We start from the raw sequence: 18,348 nt of genomic DNA, 5'->3' as shown, positions 1-18,348 counted from the left end.
AAGTCAGTGAATTTTGGTTCTCTCTGTTCGCCTGACATCGCCAAGTCTTATCAGACTATCGCAAGTGAAAAGATCTAAATGTGCTTGAAAGGGATGGAACAGGTGTTGTTCATGTCTGGCATCCAGGGCAGTTGTTACGTGATGGATATGGCTATTTTGTTCAATATCCTTGAAAAACCTCATTGATTTATGTTTGTCTCTTTGATGCCATTGTACAAAATGCAGCATGTATACATTAATGAGAGCCAACATTGTTTGTAAGATAACTAGAGAAGTTGTGATGCAAGGCTGGGTGAACAAGGGACTATACTGAACAATGCGTCAGACAAGAATGGCCTTTTGAGACCATACGTGTTACTGGAAAATCCCTAAGGAGAAGAAAATCCCTCTCCTCTTGGTATGCAAAAGTCCAATCTTTAGAAGATATGTCCTGAAGAAACTATTTTTATCTGCTGATTACCTATTTCAGAAGGCTACGACCATAGGCATACTCTGTATAAAGGAAAGCCTTTCTGTTCATAAGTACAGTAAACCCCCAACTTATGCAGGAGTTGCATTCTCACAACCCCCACATAAGTCACATTTCCCACATAGCACGGGGGAGCCAGGAAACTGATGAGGGCACCAGGCGCTGCTGCCTGGTTTCCCAGCTCTCTGCCACTCTGAGAGCCAGGCACAGCTTCTCCCCTGTTTCTCCCAGCATCTGCAGCGGTGCAGTTGTCTGCTGGCCTGGCTTCCCCAGCTGGGGCAGCTGGGCAGGCAGACATGCGGTGGCGTGGTTTCTCCCTGCTGAGTAAACAGCCGCTGTGGCATCGCTTCTCCCCTGCTTCCCCTGCTTCCGGGGCCAGAGTGTTTTCAGTTTGCACGTAACTCGCGTTAATGCGAATTAAGCGCAAATCAAAATCGCATATACCAGAGAATTACTGTGTTCTAGTTCAGACCTAGTGCTGTTATGGCTTGTAGCAAGAGAAAACTCCTTTGGTTGGTTTGACAAACTGACTCCTACCAGAGCCCTTATTGGTGCTGGGAGGTGATCTCTGGTAAATTTATTAGCATGTGCTTATAGTCTTCCAGTGTTTTCTCTGTGGCGCATTCACTATAAGAATTCATGAGCGTACTTGTAAAAATCAGTATAGTAACCTGTTCTTGCTGGAATTACAACTGTTCATTCCCGTGGGGAAGCGAGCAGTACATGGATGCTGGCCCTTTTAGGCAGTTTAGCATGTTGAGAATATCACGGTGTAGGCACTGAACAGCACAAATGGAAACAACTCCAGTCACAATGAGAGAGAGGCAGGTCTCTGCTCAAGAGATTTGACAGCTGAGCATCTGGGACCGTGGACTGGGAGCCCTTGTTTGACCACAGCAGGAAAACATTATTGCAGTTGCCCCAATACATTTCTTCAACTTCCCAATCTGTTCTGCACTATATTTTGTTTCTTTAGTTGCATTAATGGCCTATCTCATAGCTCAGGTCTGCAGAGAAATGATGAATTTTTGCTGTGCACTTTAATTTCCACTTTTGTCTTGAAAAAAAGCCTGCCACTTTAAAATCCTCCTTTTGAAATTATGAAGCTACATTATACAAACCACTTTCTCTGTGAGATCTCAAAATGCAAGATGTTAATGTGCAGTGTATGTAGAGTCCCCAGTTTTGTGGAGAAATCTCTGCATAATTTTATAATTTGTGTATGCATTTGCCATCAGACATCTGTCTGTTTGCATGAATAGTTATAGCTGTGCAGTATATGTGTGTGCAAATGCATTGATACTCTTATTCAAATTGTGTTGGTTGCTCACAGTTTTGAATATTTTGTCCTAAATCTCATTTATTCCACTTTTTGAATTTGCTCAAGATATTCCATTTACTAAACTGCCTCTTGGGCTGAGGCTCATCCGTATGTACAGGAGTCTCTTTTTTGCCTGTCTTGAAGTTTTACTTCATGTAGCTTCTGTGTGGTTGTTTCAGCCTCACTGTGCTACAGATTACATTCCCAAACCATGCAAGAGTTAACCTTAACTCTGGCCATACCTCTTTGTGATTTGTTCTCTGTGCATTCATTTTAGTTTTCTTTCCCAAGAAGTTTATATTGTTCTACAGTTCCAGATAACAGCATCCTTTCTGACTTTTTCAATCTTCTCTTTAGATCCACTTGTTCTCTTTGTTCTCATTAGGTTGTCTCTTCGTGCCTTGCTTGAGGTTGAGAATCTGATGTCTCCGGTAATTAGGGAATGTTATCCTCTGTGAATTGGGTTAATTGCTTGAAAGGTCAAAATATGCCATTGATTATTTTTTAAAAATGGTAAAAGAGCACCAGGGAGCAGCATCTGAAAAGAAAGCACAAGCTTCTACTTTACTTTTCTTTCTCTGTGATGCAGGATACCGTTTAGATTAGGCGTGTTTGCAAGTTGTTATATCAGCAACAGAATTTTAATCATCTGTTTGATCTCCCTGCCTTGCATGCATTTATTTAGTTGACACCACCTACTTAGTTTAATTACATTACTGCCTAAATTTGGTGGGTCCAATGCCCATTTTGCATGTGGGGTAATGAGAATGTAAAAATGATTTGTTTATCATCTACTTAATCCATTTTTGCAAACTCACAAGCTTTAGTCTTGCATATGTAATTGCCAGAGGAACTGAGACCATGTACCAGGCTGAGTGAAGTCTCTGCTCTACAGCCTTGTCTGAGAGTCAGCTGGCCTTTAGCTCATGTGGTCACAGGTTCAAACCCTCCTGATGATGACCTGGGTCTGTTGGCATTACACATACTACAGCAGTTGTCTCCATGTTGGCCTAAAGTCCTTATCTTCTAATATGCCTTTTCTGTCATCTTCTCTACTTCTACATTTATCAATGACAACATTCACTATTGTTTGCTCATTACACTGGTTATCCAGACAATGCTTCTTTAATTTTAAAATAGTTATTCTGACACTTCAGTGGCTTCCAAATCTTGTCCTTCCTTATTTGACTAAAATAGTAGGTATATTCTATTTCCTTCTCGCTGTTGCATGCTATGACTGGGTACGTGTGTCAGTCTTTCTTTCCTATATTGGATGATCGTGGTTTTAGGTTTTTTCTCCCTTTTTCTTAGCTGATAAGAGAGAAGGGGTGAAACCCAGCCCCATTGATGTCAGTGATAAGACTCTGATTCCTTCATCCAAGGAAATTTACAACTCACAAAGGTCTCTAGGTCAAACTATGGTACATAGTTCAGTTGGGCTATTCTGATTCCAATTAAATTTTATTATGTCTTTAATTAGAGAAGGGTTCTATTTCCAGCTTTTCTTCTAGCCTTCTAGGTGACTTTGTGCAAGTTGCTTCCTCTTTCTGTGCCTGAGCTTCTCCATCTGTAAAATGGGGTTAAGATCCTTGTAAAATAAGGGGATCAAACCTTTGTCAAATACTTTGAGATCTTCTGAGGAAAGGTGCTGCATAAGAGGTATTATTATCATTATTGTTTCATATTCATATTGGGGTTGTTCTCAGGTTCTCCTGTGCTTCCTGATGGACCTGAATTTTGGTGTAATCAAATACAGCTGGTCACAGCCATAATGAATCCCATTGACAGCCAAGTGCAACTCTTGCACTTACTTCATTCGTAAAGGGTCATGATTAAAAGTTGCAAGGCCCAAACCATCATACTGCCCCATGAGCATATTTTCTGATGTCAGCTATTCCCTTGGTATCTGAAAAGAATATCAGCCCTCCAAAACAAAAGCTTCAGTTTACCTAAAATGCCAATGCCAGATTCTCCAGTGGTGTGAATTGCTGAGACTCCTTTAGTGCCTTTTGTTTACATTAGAATCTGTCCTTCAGTGTGGAAGCTGGATGAAAATTATGCTCTGCTCCTGCAAACTGTCAGATTGAACCTCAGAAGTTGATGCTGAAACTAAGAATGCTGTCAATTTCCTTTTTTTCTGGAATCACAACAATGAAATCATTGAGAAGAGGAGAATGAAAGCAAAGTGAAGTTACCCTACACAAGAGCATGATGGGCAACAGACTGGTTCAGCCTAGAACCTTAGATTTTCAGATGTTTGCTGCCTTCAACATTGAAGCAATATTTAGAAGTTATTATTTTAACAGGAGGAGGTGTATTAACCACAGGACCTATTCAGATGTGGGCTACAGTTCTGGAAAAATATGGAACCCTGTTTTGCCATCCTTCTTCTCATAGGGTCATACCTCATTCAGCCAACGGTCTCCTTGGAAGGAGTGGCATTGCTTGAAGAGTAAGATAGCAATCAACATGAGAGTAAGGATCTGAGAATCTGATGCAGAGAGTATAAAACAACTATTCTCACAATGCTTTTAAAATAATTAGAAATTGTCATTTTTTATAAACGTTTAACTTTTATGCCACTTTTAATACATAAACTTTCCATCTGTGATTGCTTCATTCTTCTACCAAACATGGATATGTAGATCATTCACTACAAAATCTTTGCAATTTGGAGAAAAGAAATGAGGAAAGGGAGGACTCCATCAGTTTGAAGCCATTATTAACTTGTGTTAATGATGATCTAATGTAATATGGCCATTGCTACATGTCTCCACATAATGATTCATTCCTTTTCTATGGGGAGATGATTAAATTAAGTATCTTGTAAGACAAATTAGACAGGGAAGGTTAACCAACCTTTAATGATTCTGCAGCATTTACCAGCCATTTAAAAACATAAACTGCAAGACACAACTCGATAAAGAATTAATGTTATTACTGAAATTACATGAAGATTTTTAGCCTGTCTCTTTCTAAACAAACAAATGGAGGTAGGGGTATTTTATATATTTGTTTAATGTGATATTATGAGGCATAAAGGACAGAGTGGAAGGCTCTTTTTTTGTGATAAATACCCCTGCCCCCAGCTCTTTTACAATACACAAAGTCTAACTCATAAACACCAGTCGTCTTTTTTACTGAGCTTAGACTCTTGGTAAATTGATGCAATTGTAACAGTGAAGCATTAGAGGCCATCTTTTCAAAGATGTGTGAGAACAACTGTTCTCAGCTTTTGTTTGCACAATTGCAAACCTTAACACTGTGAAAGCAATTTTTACTGTACACAAATTAGATTGCACTGGTGGTGAGAGAGATCAGAGGTTGAAGAGAAAGGGAAACCAAGGGCAGCAATTAGTCTGCAATTCTTTATTGCTAACATCTGAGACAGATAGAATTCATCTTATCAGCCATATCCTTGGATGATTTTATACAGCTAAATATTAGTGTGCTGACATCCAAAGATATATAGAGAGATACAGGTATTTATCTTTTTTTTTTTACTTTTATTTTTTCTTATCAAATGAGTATATATGATTTTGAGTTCCTGAGATACAAGGAACCCCACAAAGCTATTTTGAGACAGTAACTTTTCAATGCAGTAATAATCATTTCCAAACTGACCAAGAATCAAGTTTAGGGCTTGGGAAAGTTAGTGCAAAATTGCTAGGGTGTAAATATAAAGTACAAAAGGTATTCCATGCTAATTCCCCGTATTACCATCTTAACCAGCTCCTGCTCCTCCAGCCACAATATATTCTGTAAGGCTCCTTCTTGCACTTAATGGTTTCTTTATCACTTCCTCTTATGTGCACATCCCACAGACAGCCCAGTCTGAAGGCAAAACTTTCACATACTGACACTCGGACGTTATGTCTTGATAGGGGCTGGAGATGTAAATTTTAGCTCACGAGAGCATACTCAATGCTTATTATGATCAATCAGCACAGTCACCCCAATACTAGCAGTTGGATGGGTTATCTGCTGCAAATACATACCTGCTGTTTCAGATGGGATCATTCCTGGGCATCTGGCTTGCGTTGCCATGGCAGCATTGCTATTTTTAGCATGCTCACTCAATCAAAGCTAGTGTGGGTATGTCTGCCTGAGCTGGTATTACCCTTCCAGCTCTAGTGTATACGTACACTCTGTCTCAGGCAGGCAGGAGATCAGGGGAAAAGCTCCCTTGCTGTTTCATCTATTTAATTATCAGCTGGTTGAAATAAATTTGCATTACTTGACAAGGCAATGTCCAGGAGTCTGCATTCCTTGAAAAATCAAAGCCATGCACTGTCAAGTTCTGATTCTTGGTGTCTTCTTTTAATGGAAGATCAGCTATGCCATGTCATATGTTAACATTGACTTAGTTGATACAGAACTTGGCACATTAGTTAATGAAGAGCTAATGTACAGTACTCTTGTCAGCATTCTGTGCACACAGTAATTCAATCAGTTAGTTGCTTGGGAGGGTTGTTCAATGTGTGTAACAAACTTGATTTAATAATTCATATGATTTACGAGGTGGTATATTTTATTCCATATATGTTGTACCTGGTGTGATAGGAAATGTTTCTATTTTAACACTATCAGTAGATCATGTGTATATGTTAATGAAATTATATCAAATATATTTTTTCAGATTATGTATTTTAGTGCGTGATACACTGCTTGGGTTTGGTCTATGGTCTGAGCTTCATCAGTTCACTTGTTCTCTTTTAATGAGGTTTGGGTGGTTCAGTTTGCTAGTGCAGAACACTGGTCTGGACGTTCTGGGAGACCATCTGTCAACAGAAAAGGACTCCAGGAAGCAGCACTGTTTCCCCAGTGGATACTCTGTCCACAGCAATCAGCCCTCTATGATTCCTGCCTCCAGCCCTTATTAAAGCCCCAGCGAGCTCAGGAAATCCTATGGCAGGAAACTGAGAGCTTGCTAACAGCAGAGCTACTGTGGGTGGTCTCACATGCATTCACATCTGCACCTTGGTGAAAACATTGCCAGATGGCAGAAAACCAGGCACCCTGAGACCCTTCTGGGCCCTCAAGGGAGAAGCCTAAGGGGTCCCAGGATCTGCCCCAGGGTTCCTCCTGGAGAAAGGTCGAGATTCAGGCCCTTTTGGACTTGTGGGGGCAGGAGGAAACCCTCCAGGGCCTCAAAGCCAGGTTTGAGAATGCTGAAATATCAAGCAGAATGGCCACTGCCCTGGCCAAATGGGGCCACCCCCACTGTACCCTGAAGCAGGTCCAGGTGAAGATCAAGAAACTGAGACAGAGCTACATCCAGGCCTGGGATGCTGCCCAGTGCTCTGGGACAGGACCAGCAACATCCTAAGCACGGGGGACACATCATCCCTGTGCCTCAGCACAGACATGGTTCTTGATGCTCCCCACCACAGCAGGAACCCCCACAGGAGAAGGAGGAAGCATCCCAGCCACAACCCACACTGGAGCCAAAGCCGGACCAAAACTCAGAGGCCAGCAGCCTTATGCTGGCTTTGGACCTGGTCCTCAACGGCCTGGACACCTCCCAGCCATCATCAGAGTTGAATGAGGGTCCCTCCAGTGAGTATCCCAGGGCATGGGAGGTGGGCACAGATGGGCCATGCTGCAAGCATCACTCAGCCAGCCTGGGCAGGACCTTGTGCTGTGGTCCCAGCATTTGGAACTACAGGCAGTGGTAGTGTGCACCATCCAGACCCAGCAGACAGCCCCCGGGCATGGCAAGGATCCTCCTATCAGGCTCATGGGAGGCCAGGAGAGCCTCAGGCCAGTGAGGATGGAGGGGTAACACCTCCCATGGCTGGAAGTGAGCTAGCTGTAAGGGCACTGCCCTGCCCCCAGACACACCAAGTAGTGCGGCATTGGTGCACGGTCGTGCCCACAGGTGAGAGGCAGCACCCGCTCCCAAAGGTAGCACTGCGAGCTCCAGGGGTGTGTGGAGACGAAGCTGTTTCTGGCACACCCACCACCCAGGAGGGAACCCCTCTATGGCTGGACACACCCCTTGGCCACTAGCCCATCAAGCGGGGTAGGGGAGGGTGCAGTGGTCAGCATGGTCGTGGATGCACTGCAGAGCCCCTGGGCAGCAGGGCCCACGGTGCAGACCACACGTGGCTTTGCTCCCAAAACATCCCCATCCCTTGGCTGGGAGTGTTGGTCGGTGCTTATGGTGGGGGCATTGGTCAGTGCTTATGGTGAGGGCCATGGCCTTAGGGGCTAAGTTGCATGAATGACTCTGTCTCTCCTTCTTGTATCCCTTACAGGTAGACCCATACTGAAGGCCAGGCAACATCCACCTCACCACCAGGCCAAGCCCACACCTGGAGGGGCTGTTGGAGGGTTTATGAGGACATCCAGAAGGACCAAAATGGTGTCCTGTGGACCATCCAAGGCACAATGGAGTGCTGGTTCAGGGACAACACAGCTGTCACCAGTGTCTGGTGGGACATTCTGTCCTACACCCGCCGGCCCTCCTGCACGGCATCCTGGACCTGGGTGATCGCCATGGCCCCTCCCCCTGGCCCCTAGGACCCCTTTGCCCCCCCAGCTCCCAATCTCCACTTCCAGCCAGGTCCCCTCTGTTTTCACCGCCCACCTAGACCCTGCTGCAGCTCCTCCCCACCCGTACCTTCTCCCGGTCCCAACCCTAGCCCAACCCCAACAGGGGCCCAGAACCTGCAGTGGGAGGGGATCCTGAGGCCGACACTGCTTGGGGTCCTGCTCCCCCTTGGATTCATGGCCCCCGCCTCCTCCATGTTCTGAGCCCCCCCACACCTCCTGTACCAAGGCTCCCCACTGTAAATAGTTCCTTGCACTTCACTTTATTGTACATAGTTTGTTACAACAGAGTTTATTTAGCACACATTTTTCTTTATTAAATGAGCAGTTTTTTGTTCACTGTATCCATGTCCCTCTTTATTGTGCAGGAGCTGGGGAAGGGTGATGAGATGAAGGGAGGGGTTGGTGGTGGGGACAGGGTAGGGTGAGTGAGCAGGCACCTGAACTAGGCCTTGAAACAGCTGTGCTGTCTCTCGAGGAGGTAGGCATGCCCACAACAGAGACAGGAAGTAGGGGGCTGGGGGCAGTCCCTTTAAGCATGTTGGAGCTCCCAGAAGCGCTGGTAACCTGCAACCCTGTCTGATGTGGTTCCGGGTGGCTGTCTTGTCGAGAGAGAGAGGCGACGCAAGCTGTCTGCTGTCTGTCAACAGAGTAGATCACTCTTTCAGTGCACCTTTCTGTCTGGACCCAATCTGTCAACAGAAGTTTTCTCATAACATGTCTTTTGATGCAAACTTCTGCCTCCAAAAACCTGCAATCTCAACATAACCTTAGTCTGTTACTTTCACTCCCTCTAAATTCAAACATATACACAGTATGGACTACATGGTACTGTCTTTACCTTGGTACACCCTTACTCAAATGAGTAGCCTCGTTAACATCAGCAAAAACCTGAGTAAGGGCTGTACAGTATAATTCAATGTATGTGTCTAGATATTACAATGAAGAGTACTATAGAAGTAACTATGTTTTATTTCAGTTAAAATATACAAACAAGCAGTGCTCTTTTTGTGATGGTACATGCTGGCACAATTTACCAGCACCTTTTTTCAGAACCGCATGCAGATCTTTGAGCAATGAAATGAAGCTCCTGCTCAGAGCCGTGTGCCAGAAGGCAGCGAGTGGTGGTGGCGGCGCCAGTGAGTCCCATGTATTGGGTTAAAGCTGGTGGAGGGGGTGGGGCTGGAAATGCCTGGCTCTGGGACAGGGGTGGGGGATTGTATTAGAGTGGGGTGGGGTGGGGGTTGCCTCTGGGGGAGGGGTTAGGAACTGGTTAGAATGGGGGGTGGAGCTGGGGTGCCAAGATATGAGTAACCGCACCTCTTTTTTTTTTTTTTTTTTTGGCAAAAAAAGCACTGCAAACAACGATCTGTGTGCATACTATTTAGGATATATTTTCACAATATACTTCTTTTTAACTGAAAATTGTGATACCCTGAGAAAGTATCCAGCAAGAACCGTCTCTTGGTTTAGATGGAGTAAATATGTATAATAGTGAATATAACACATAGACAGTAAGAGTAGGATCATCACCTGCCCTTAAGACCATGCTCTTTGCACGTGGGTTACTGGACGGAAAATAGAGCAGATTCTGTCAAACTGCAGCTTGCCTCCAACATAGCCAGGCAGGAATTGGGTGGGCAGGAAGTGGGAGGGAATGGGCATACTAGCTGCACCCAGCCACACATCAGGCAGCAGAGCAGAGAGGGGGAACTAATGTGCTACTAGCGCATACCGAGTATTGGATGGTGAAATGCCATCACATTACGTCCTCATTGGAGCAAAGAGGGAACCAGGGAAGGAAATGTGACTTTCTCTGAGTCTATAGTATGCACCCTGTGGCAGTACTGCTACGTGGCACCCTTACACACGGTAGCTTATTATGCTACAATCTAGTCATTAATCTAGCCAAAGCTTTCTTTGCTTCCCACTAATTTGGACCTCACAATGGAAAATTATAATAATATTCACACATGAGAATCAGAGCAGATTGCAGCATGAGCTACAGCTGCCTGGTTCTCGGCTCACATCATAAGAGGCATTTAATCTGTCTCATGTGTCTTTACAGGGTGCAGGTTCAAGGACAAGTGGTATAATCAGTTTTCTAGAACTGCAATTTGCAAAATGTTATTTTATTGGTCGAAGTGCTGCATCAAAGGAAACAAGGGTAGAGGGAAAGAAAAGTCATGCAGCCCTCTCCTGCAAAGCCTCATCTGAGTTGTCATTCTTCTTCACATGAACCATTTCAACGAGATCAATGGAATTATTCACAAGAGAGAGAATCTGCAGGGCCGAGCATTTTGTAAATTCTTTCTCTAAGCATCTTTCGTGAATATAAAAGAATCTTCTTTGCTTCCTGTTGGCAACTTAAAGAACTTTTATTTCTGAGATGTTCTGTTTCTTATACTGAAAACTTAAATCATAACATTTGTTTCTCCAGAGCCTGATGTTTTGGAAATGGCTTAATACAGTGTGTATCATATCTCCTAAAATAAATTTTATTCTCCTTTCTCTTCCATTTTCATTAACCATAACTTTTGACATTGTGTTCAGAGATTATTTTCCTTAAGAAATGCATTAAAAGAACATACATTATAAATCGGACATCCTGTGCCACATGTTCTATTGAAGTTTCTCCTATAAAGCATATTTCTAAGGATGGATTCCTTGTTTATATCAGTTTTCTTATCATTACTGGTTTTGCCAGAGAAAAAAAGAAATGCTACAAGAGAGAGAACAAATAATAACTCATGCAGTCTTGTTCCAAGTCAATGTTCCTTTCCTCAGCCTGCATTTATGGATCAGAAAAGTTTTAGGGTCATTCCATACTTTGTTCTCATTTCACAAATGAGGACCAGGGTTATTAAAGAAAAATAGGGCTTACATTTATCACAGGAATTTGCCCTGCATAGTTTTAAAAAGCAAAACAAAACAAAACAAAACAACAAAAGCACTAAAATAGAAAAACTCAAAGGGATCTGTTGTACCATAAAGAACAAAGACAGCTTGGTTGTGCAAGCTGGGAAAAATCCAGCACAATGATATGTGTCTGCACAAGGATGTGATACTATTGGGGAGCTTCCCCCTAGCACCCCCAAAGGTGGTAGTTATCCAAAAGTGGGACAAAGCTAGGCCCACTGACAGTGGGGGCAAAAGGAGCAGTTGCACCTCGGTCTGTCATTTCAAAGAGGCCTAGGGCTTCATCCACAACCTCAGTTACTTTGTCAGCAGCTGGAGTTCTGGGCACCTTTGAATTGCCATGGCACTGCTGCTCTGCCAGTCTGTGCAGCTGTGAAGGATGCCGGGGGGCCAGCAATGTGGTTTAGGTGGCACTGAGGGCTGAATGCCTTAGGGGCTGCCCCTTCTGCCCTTGGCCTTGCCCCTTTCAGGTGGCAGAGCTGCCCCCCCACCCCATCTCACCTTGTCCTGGGGGCCTGCAGTGCTGTTGGCCCTGCTGGAAGTGTAGTGCAATTAACTGTGGTGTCCACTGTGATGGCCAATATAGCTGACTGAGTTCTGCCACCATTGAAAGAGTACCCATTTAGAGTGAGCTAGAATCCCTTTTGAGACCTCTGGCATCTCATCCAGGCTGGGCCCCAGATTGCCAGCCATAATCTGACCCTCACTCTGCATGACTCTTAAAGACCCTGCTTTTTTCTAATGATTCTTCTATGTTTCAGTGGCCTGGAAACTCAGTCCATCCCCGCTTTCTCCTTTCCCTTGTTTGGGTACCTTATGAGTTGCATATATTATAGCCGATCATTATTGGTAGACAGTGTCTGTCCATCTTTTTTAAAGCCATTTTTTCCACCCAGTAAAAACAAATGTTAGGCTGTGGTGCATCAGCTATTGGGGAAGGAGGTCATAAGACCATGCAGCTGCAGGAGTCCATCCAATCAAGCAACATCCTTTACCATCATAATGATAATTTCCCACTTTAACAGAACACCCTGCTGCCAAACTCCAGTGATAATAAGCTTGTCATTGTGCTCCCAGCAATATCTGGAAAATAGGCTTTTTGCAAGGCAAATGAAGAAGCTCATGATTAGCAAGAAACATACCAATGATTCAATACATTGCTGGCCACACATACCAAACCATTGATTTCCTTCCCTGCTGGGCAGCAGCTGTTTGGTTCACTCTGCAGATGACGCTTGTTTCTGCACTGAAAAGTAGTTGGCAGTGCAATAATGGACTTTGTTATTGAAAGATTTGGAACAAGTCATGTTGCAGTGGTGCATGTTGGTGGGACCTTCTGAAGCTTCTGAGAACCTGAAGAGCTCTTGTGCTGCTAAATTCTAGAAATATTCTCATAGCAAGGTAACTGGGCTGAGTTTTGATGGAGAAAACTATGCCTTTTGAAGAAGATATAGGATGCTACAGAAGGAAAACGTTGCCTTAAAACATACAATCCTTTGGAAAAAAAAAAAAAAAAAGATAAGGCTTGAGTTGATAATGAAAGACAGAAAGCTTGGTTATTTATCCTTCCAGACCATACAGTCCAAACAAGGATACTATTTTCACAATATACTTCTTGACCACATATCAAAACAAAAAGCAGTCAAGTAGCACTTTAAAGACTAGCAAAATGGTTTATTAGGTGAGCTTTTGTGGGACAGACCCACTTCTTCAGACCATAGCCAGACCAGAACAGACTCAATATTTAAGGCACAGACAACCAAAAACAGTAAGCAAGGAGGACAAATCAGAAAAAGATAATCAAGGTGAGCAAATCAGAGAGTGGAGGGGTGGTGGGGAAGGTCAAGAATTAGATTGAGCCAAGTGTGCAGGCAAGCCCCTATAGTGACTCAGAAAGTTCCCATCACGATTTAAACCATGTGTTAATGTGCCGAATTTGAATCTAAAAGCCAGCTCGGCTGTTTCTCTTTCCAAAACGGTGCGATAATTCCTTTTCAGTAACACACATACCTTTAGGTCATTGACAGAATGCCCCATTCCATTAAAATGTTGACTAACTGGTTTGTGGATCTGGAGTGTTTTGATGTCTGTTTTGTGCCCATTGACCCTTTGTCTAAGGGAGTTAGAAGTCTGTCCAATATACAAAGCATCTGGGCATTGTTGGCACATGATGGCATATATGATGTTAGCAGAGGAGCATGAGAAAGTGCCCGTGATTCTGTGAGTAACCTGGTTAGGTCCAGTGATGGTATTTCCAGAGAAGATATGTGGACAAAGCTGGCAGCGGGCTTTGTTGCAGGGAAGGATTCCAGGACTGGTATTCCTGGGGTATAGACTGTGGCTGTTATTGAGGATCCAACTGACAGAGACCAAAAACTACAAGAACTTTACCAAACATTCATAAACCTGAATTACCCACCAGGAGAAGTATAAAAACAAATTGACAGGGCCAGACGAATACCCAGAGACCAGCTACTCCATGATCGGCCCAAAAAAGCCAAGAACAGAACACCACTGGTCATCGCCTACAGCCCAACTCAGACCACTGCAATGAATTATTAAAGACCTACAACCTATCCTTAATCAGGATGCCACACTCCAGAAGGCCCTGGGTGACATGCCTGTTCTCTCCTACAGACAACCTCCCAACCTCATGAGGATCCTCACTAACAGCCACAGTCTATACCCCAGGAATCACGGGCACTTTCTCATGCTCCTCTACTAACATCATATATGCCATCATGTGCCAACAATGCCCAGATGCTTTATATATTGGACAGAGTTCTAACTCCCTTAGACAAAGGGTCTATGGGCACAAAACAGACATCAAAACACTCCAGATCCACAAACCAGTTAGTCAACATTTTAATGGAATGGGGCATTCTGTCAATGACCTAAAGGTATGTGTGTTACTGAAAAGGAATTATCGCACCGTTTTGGAAAGAGAAACAGCCGAGCTGGCTTTTAGATTCAAATTCGGCACATTAACACATGGCTTAAATCGTGATGGGAACTTTCTGAGTCACTATAGGGGCTTGTCTGCATACTTGGCTCAATCTAATTTTTGACCTTCCCCCCCACCCCTCCACTCTCTGATTTGCTCACCTTGATTATCTTTTTTCTGATTTGTCCTCCTTGCTTACTGTTTTTGGTTGTCTGTGCCTTAAATATTGAGTCTGTTCTGATCTGGCTATGGTCTGAAGAAGTGGGTCTGTCCCACGAAAGCTCACCTAATAAACCATTTTGCTAGTCTTTAAAGTGCTGCTTGACTGCTTTTTGTTTTGATAGTGTATAGACTAGCACGGCTTCCTCTTTGTTACTTCTTGGCCACATGTTGAACCTCTCTAATCCGGATCTCTCTCATCCAGCAACACCCATAATCAGGCATGATTTCAGTTCGCCTGATGACCACTTATCATGGGTGTGGCCAAGTTTACCGTGGTCCAATAAAGTTTGTATACAGACAGCATTCCTGGCTCTCAGTGTTCTGTGCTGTTGTTTAGCCATAATTACCCCTAAATGTTTTCTAAGCATCCCGTAAACAAAAGAAGTGTTAGTAATGTGCTAGGCAATATTGCCGTCCCGTGGTCTGGCCAATTCTCTCATCCAGCACTGGTCAAGTCCCGAGGGTGCTGGATGAGAGAGGTTTAACCTGTAGTTAGGTAGCTTTCCAATGTGATGTTCTTTGGCCTTTCAGGAATCTTATGACTGTTTCCAGCTCACCAACAATGCAATGCTATACATTGAAAAGATACTAATGTTTTGTTTTCTCTTATTTCAAGGGACCTACGTGATGACCGTGACCGCAAATGATGCAGATGATAGTACTACAGCCAATGGGATGGTGAGATACCGGATTCTGACTCAGACCCCACAGAGTCCATCACAAAATATGTTTACAATTAATAGTGAAACAGGAGACATTGTCACAGTGGCTGCTGGACTGGACAGAGAGGTGAGATAAAAGGGGGGAAAATATAGATGTTTCTGGTTATCATTGACTTAGTGAACTGTAAAATCTAGATTTGGATTTACGCCCAAATGTTTTAAAGTTTGGAGTCATTTGTATTCAGGATTTTGTTTCAGAGTGAAGCCATGAGATCCAGATCTGAGTGCATCCAGAGTCCAGAAGTAGGGACCTTTGGGTTCTGGGTTGGACCTATTTCCTAATGATCAAAAGTGGATAATCTCAAAAGGGTAATCTCAAATGTTGAAAAAGTCTTATCCTTGGATAATTTAAGGTGGTAGTACAAAGCTATGGAAAATAAACTACAGAGGAGTTTTTCACTAGCTAGGAAAGGGGCCTGTAACCTGCAGCTCTTTAAGGACTTCTTTGTGGCTCTCAAAGCTATAATTTCAAAGTTAAAAAAAAGCCATTCCTGATTATTTTTGATAAATGGTGAATGTCTAAAAGCCCAATAATGAATAACTCATAGCTAAATATTAAACGATACGTGATCTCAAAATGTTGGATAACTACTACTTTAATATGTGCAGTGCATTGTGGATATGATACTGAGTCTGTGTTTTGATTGTGTTGCTAATAAAATCTTGATTTTGAAAAGGAAAAAGAAGCTTGCAGCAGTCCTGCTGTGAAGGGCAACACGCATTTTCATAAAAGAAAACTGAAATTAAATGTGAAGTAAAATTGGCATAATTAAATAGGTTTGGGAGTGAGAGTCAGGAAGACAGTGGTACAAACACACACATAAAGTGTGATGAAATAGAACATGTAAAAAGTTCATGAACATCCTGCAGTAAACATGTAGCACATTACAAATCATTGTGTGCTGTGCTTAAAATGGGATTACAAAAAGTATGCTTTGATATTATTTATTAAGGGCTGTCTTCTTGCTATTTTGGTTGCTGACCCCTGAGCTAGGGGATGGGCAAAGGTCTTTCCTACCTCTAACTTCAATGGGTCTTTACATTTTATGTTTGAAAACGGTTACAGCATCATTTCAAACATTTTCTGAAATGTTATGCAAGATTCCAAACATTGCTTTGTTATTTGTTGTCAGGCAGGAAAAAATTCACCCACTGATCTTAGAGAGCAGATGTGTTCCCTGCATACTAGTGATTATGTTGATAACTTTAGGAAAATGTTTCCAGCTTTGTGTTAAAGTATATGTGCTTTTGTTTTGAGAAGCACACCTCTCTAAACAGAGCTTCTTTCCATCATTGTAGAATATGCAAACATTCCAAACTGGGGGATGGGGGCTATTTTAAGTCTTAAAAAACCACACTCCACCATCACAGATTAACAAAAATGTGTGCGACCACCTCCTCCTCCTCTGGAAATGTGCTTCTTACTAGATAAAACAAGAGCAAATCACAGAAAAAATTATCAGAATTTCCTGCCCCTAAAATCAGGCAGAAAAGTGAAATAGATAAGGAAGCAGAATTTTTGCCCCTAAATTGGAGTTTACTGGGTTAGCCTAAGCAGGAGAGATTCCTGTCCCCAAAATCCATTCTGGTTAGTGGAGGAGGAGGAATTATTGAGAGTTGACTGCTGAAACCTTTTTCCAGTAGAGTTGCTGTTTCACCTCAGGCTGCCTTTTGCTTCAACGCTACGCTGAGGCTTCCACATTGCAGGCTGCTTCCCTGTATGTCTGTTCAGCTGGTGGACAGAAGCCCTAACCATAGCCTCAGAGCAAGGGAAGGTGGCCACTGCTAAACAGAGAGAACTGGTTAGAAACACTGACAGCAAGTCAGCCTCAGGCAGAAGGAGGGCCCCATGGCAGTCAGAAAGATTTGAATAGAAACAAGGGGTGCTGGATGGAGTTGGCACAGAACTGGGGCTCACCCAAGGCACTGTGTCAGCTAGAGCTGAGCCTGAGGGGGAAGGCTGAATGAAACAGCTGTCTGGGGAGCTGGGCAGCAGAAGAAAAAAGAACTTTGAAGGGATTGGATGTGAAGACAGGAAACAGAGCTGAGTTTAAAATATAGCACTGCGGATTGCCTCTTCCACGATCTGATCTAGGTGACTTTGCAAATATGACAAAGGGCATTTCCACACTCTTTGTTTGCAAAATCAGAAACTTAACTGAATCCTCAGCAGATAGTAGCTTATCCCAGGCAGACTTGGGTAGAACAGAGGGTGTGGGCAGAATACGAATCACTAATGGTGCCCTAGAAATGACAGGACAACAACCGAGCACCCACTGCTGGATCCTAAATCCAAAGCGTGAAACCCTGTAGAATCCAATGGCAAAACTCAAGTTGTTCTATTGACTTTTAGATTTTTAGAGACAGCCTAATTGTTTAGTAATTTTAGTGATTTAGGACCTCAGGTGCAAAGCAAAGGAAGAGCTAATCAACTTAAGAACTCACTAGTCAAAACAATCAAAGAAAAGAAAAAGGCAGAATCTTTGCCTCTCCCACACCTCCATCCCTGAATCCCACAGGTGGGATTGCCAGATTTTCAGAAAAGTGATGTGGAACACATAGACCCCCCCACCTGCAGCCTCAGCCACTAGATCCCCAACCAAGGGGCAAGGTACCCAGGCTGCCCTGGGGCTGGGAGCCAACTGGAGCACCTTGGGATCCCTGGCCGGGTTGCGGTGGGGACCCCAGCAGCCCTGTGGCACCCCAGCTGGCTCCCAGTCACGGGGCTGCTAGGATCTCCCTACCCTGGAGGGGGTTCCTGCAGCTGGGGCTGCTGGCAGGGTTTTGCACCCCAGCCAGCTCCCAGCAGTGGGGCTGCCAGGGTCTCCCCACTCCCAGCTGGAAATCCAACACTGGGGCTCCTGGTGGGCCTCCCCGCAGGGGTGGAGGGACCTCAGCAGCTGTGCAGGACATTTTGGGGGAAATGCAGGACATGGGACTTCTGATTTAAATTCAGCATCTGACAACCCTACCCACGCTCCTTTTTCATCTAGTCTAGCTGTGTTAGTCTTTATGTGTGTGAAATATTTTAAGGCCATCGGTATTCTGGGAGAGGCCTCTGTGTGGGTACTGCGTAGGCTGGCAAAAGTTCTTTTGCTAGTGTAGTAACTCCAGTTCCCCATTAACAATGCCAAGAGAATTGCTCTACTGTTAGTTTAGTTGTTTCTAAACTACAGGTTCTGCTGTCAGCTCTGAT

At 43.8% G+C, this 18,348-nt stretch overlaps 1 protein-coding gene across 1 annotated transcript in view; it reads left to right on the top strand.

The window, feature by feature from the left end:
* The window catches only part of CDH4 (cadherin 4), a 769,032-nt gene that overhangs the window by 610,974 nt on the left and 139,710 nt on the right, over nt 1-18,348 (top strand). Inside the window, exon 8 of the mRNA XM_075011421.1 lies at nt 15,047-15,219. Coding sequence (XP_074867522.1) covers nt 15,047-15,219 — 173 coding nt within the window. The remainder of the gene's footprint in view (nt 1-15,046; nt 15,220-18,348) is intronic.

This window comes from Carettochelys insculpta, chromosome 17, assembly GCF_033958435.1.
Source record: "Carettochelys insculpta isolate YL-2023 chromosome 17, ASM3395843v1, whole genome shotgun sequence".
Classification (NCBI taxonomy): domain Eukaryota; kingdom Metazoa; phylum Chordata; order Testudines; family Carettochelyidae; genus Carettochelys; species Carettochelys insculpta.
This window is presented reverse-complemented; position numbering and strand designations above follow the sequence as displayed.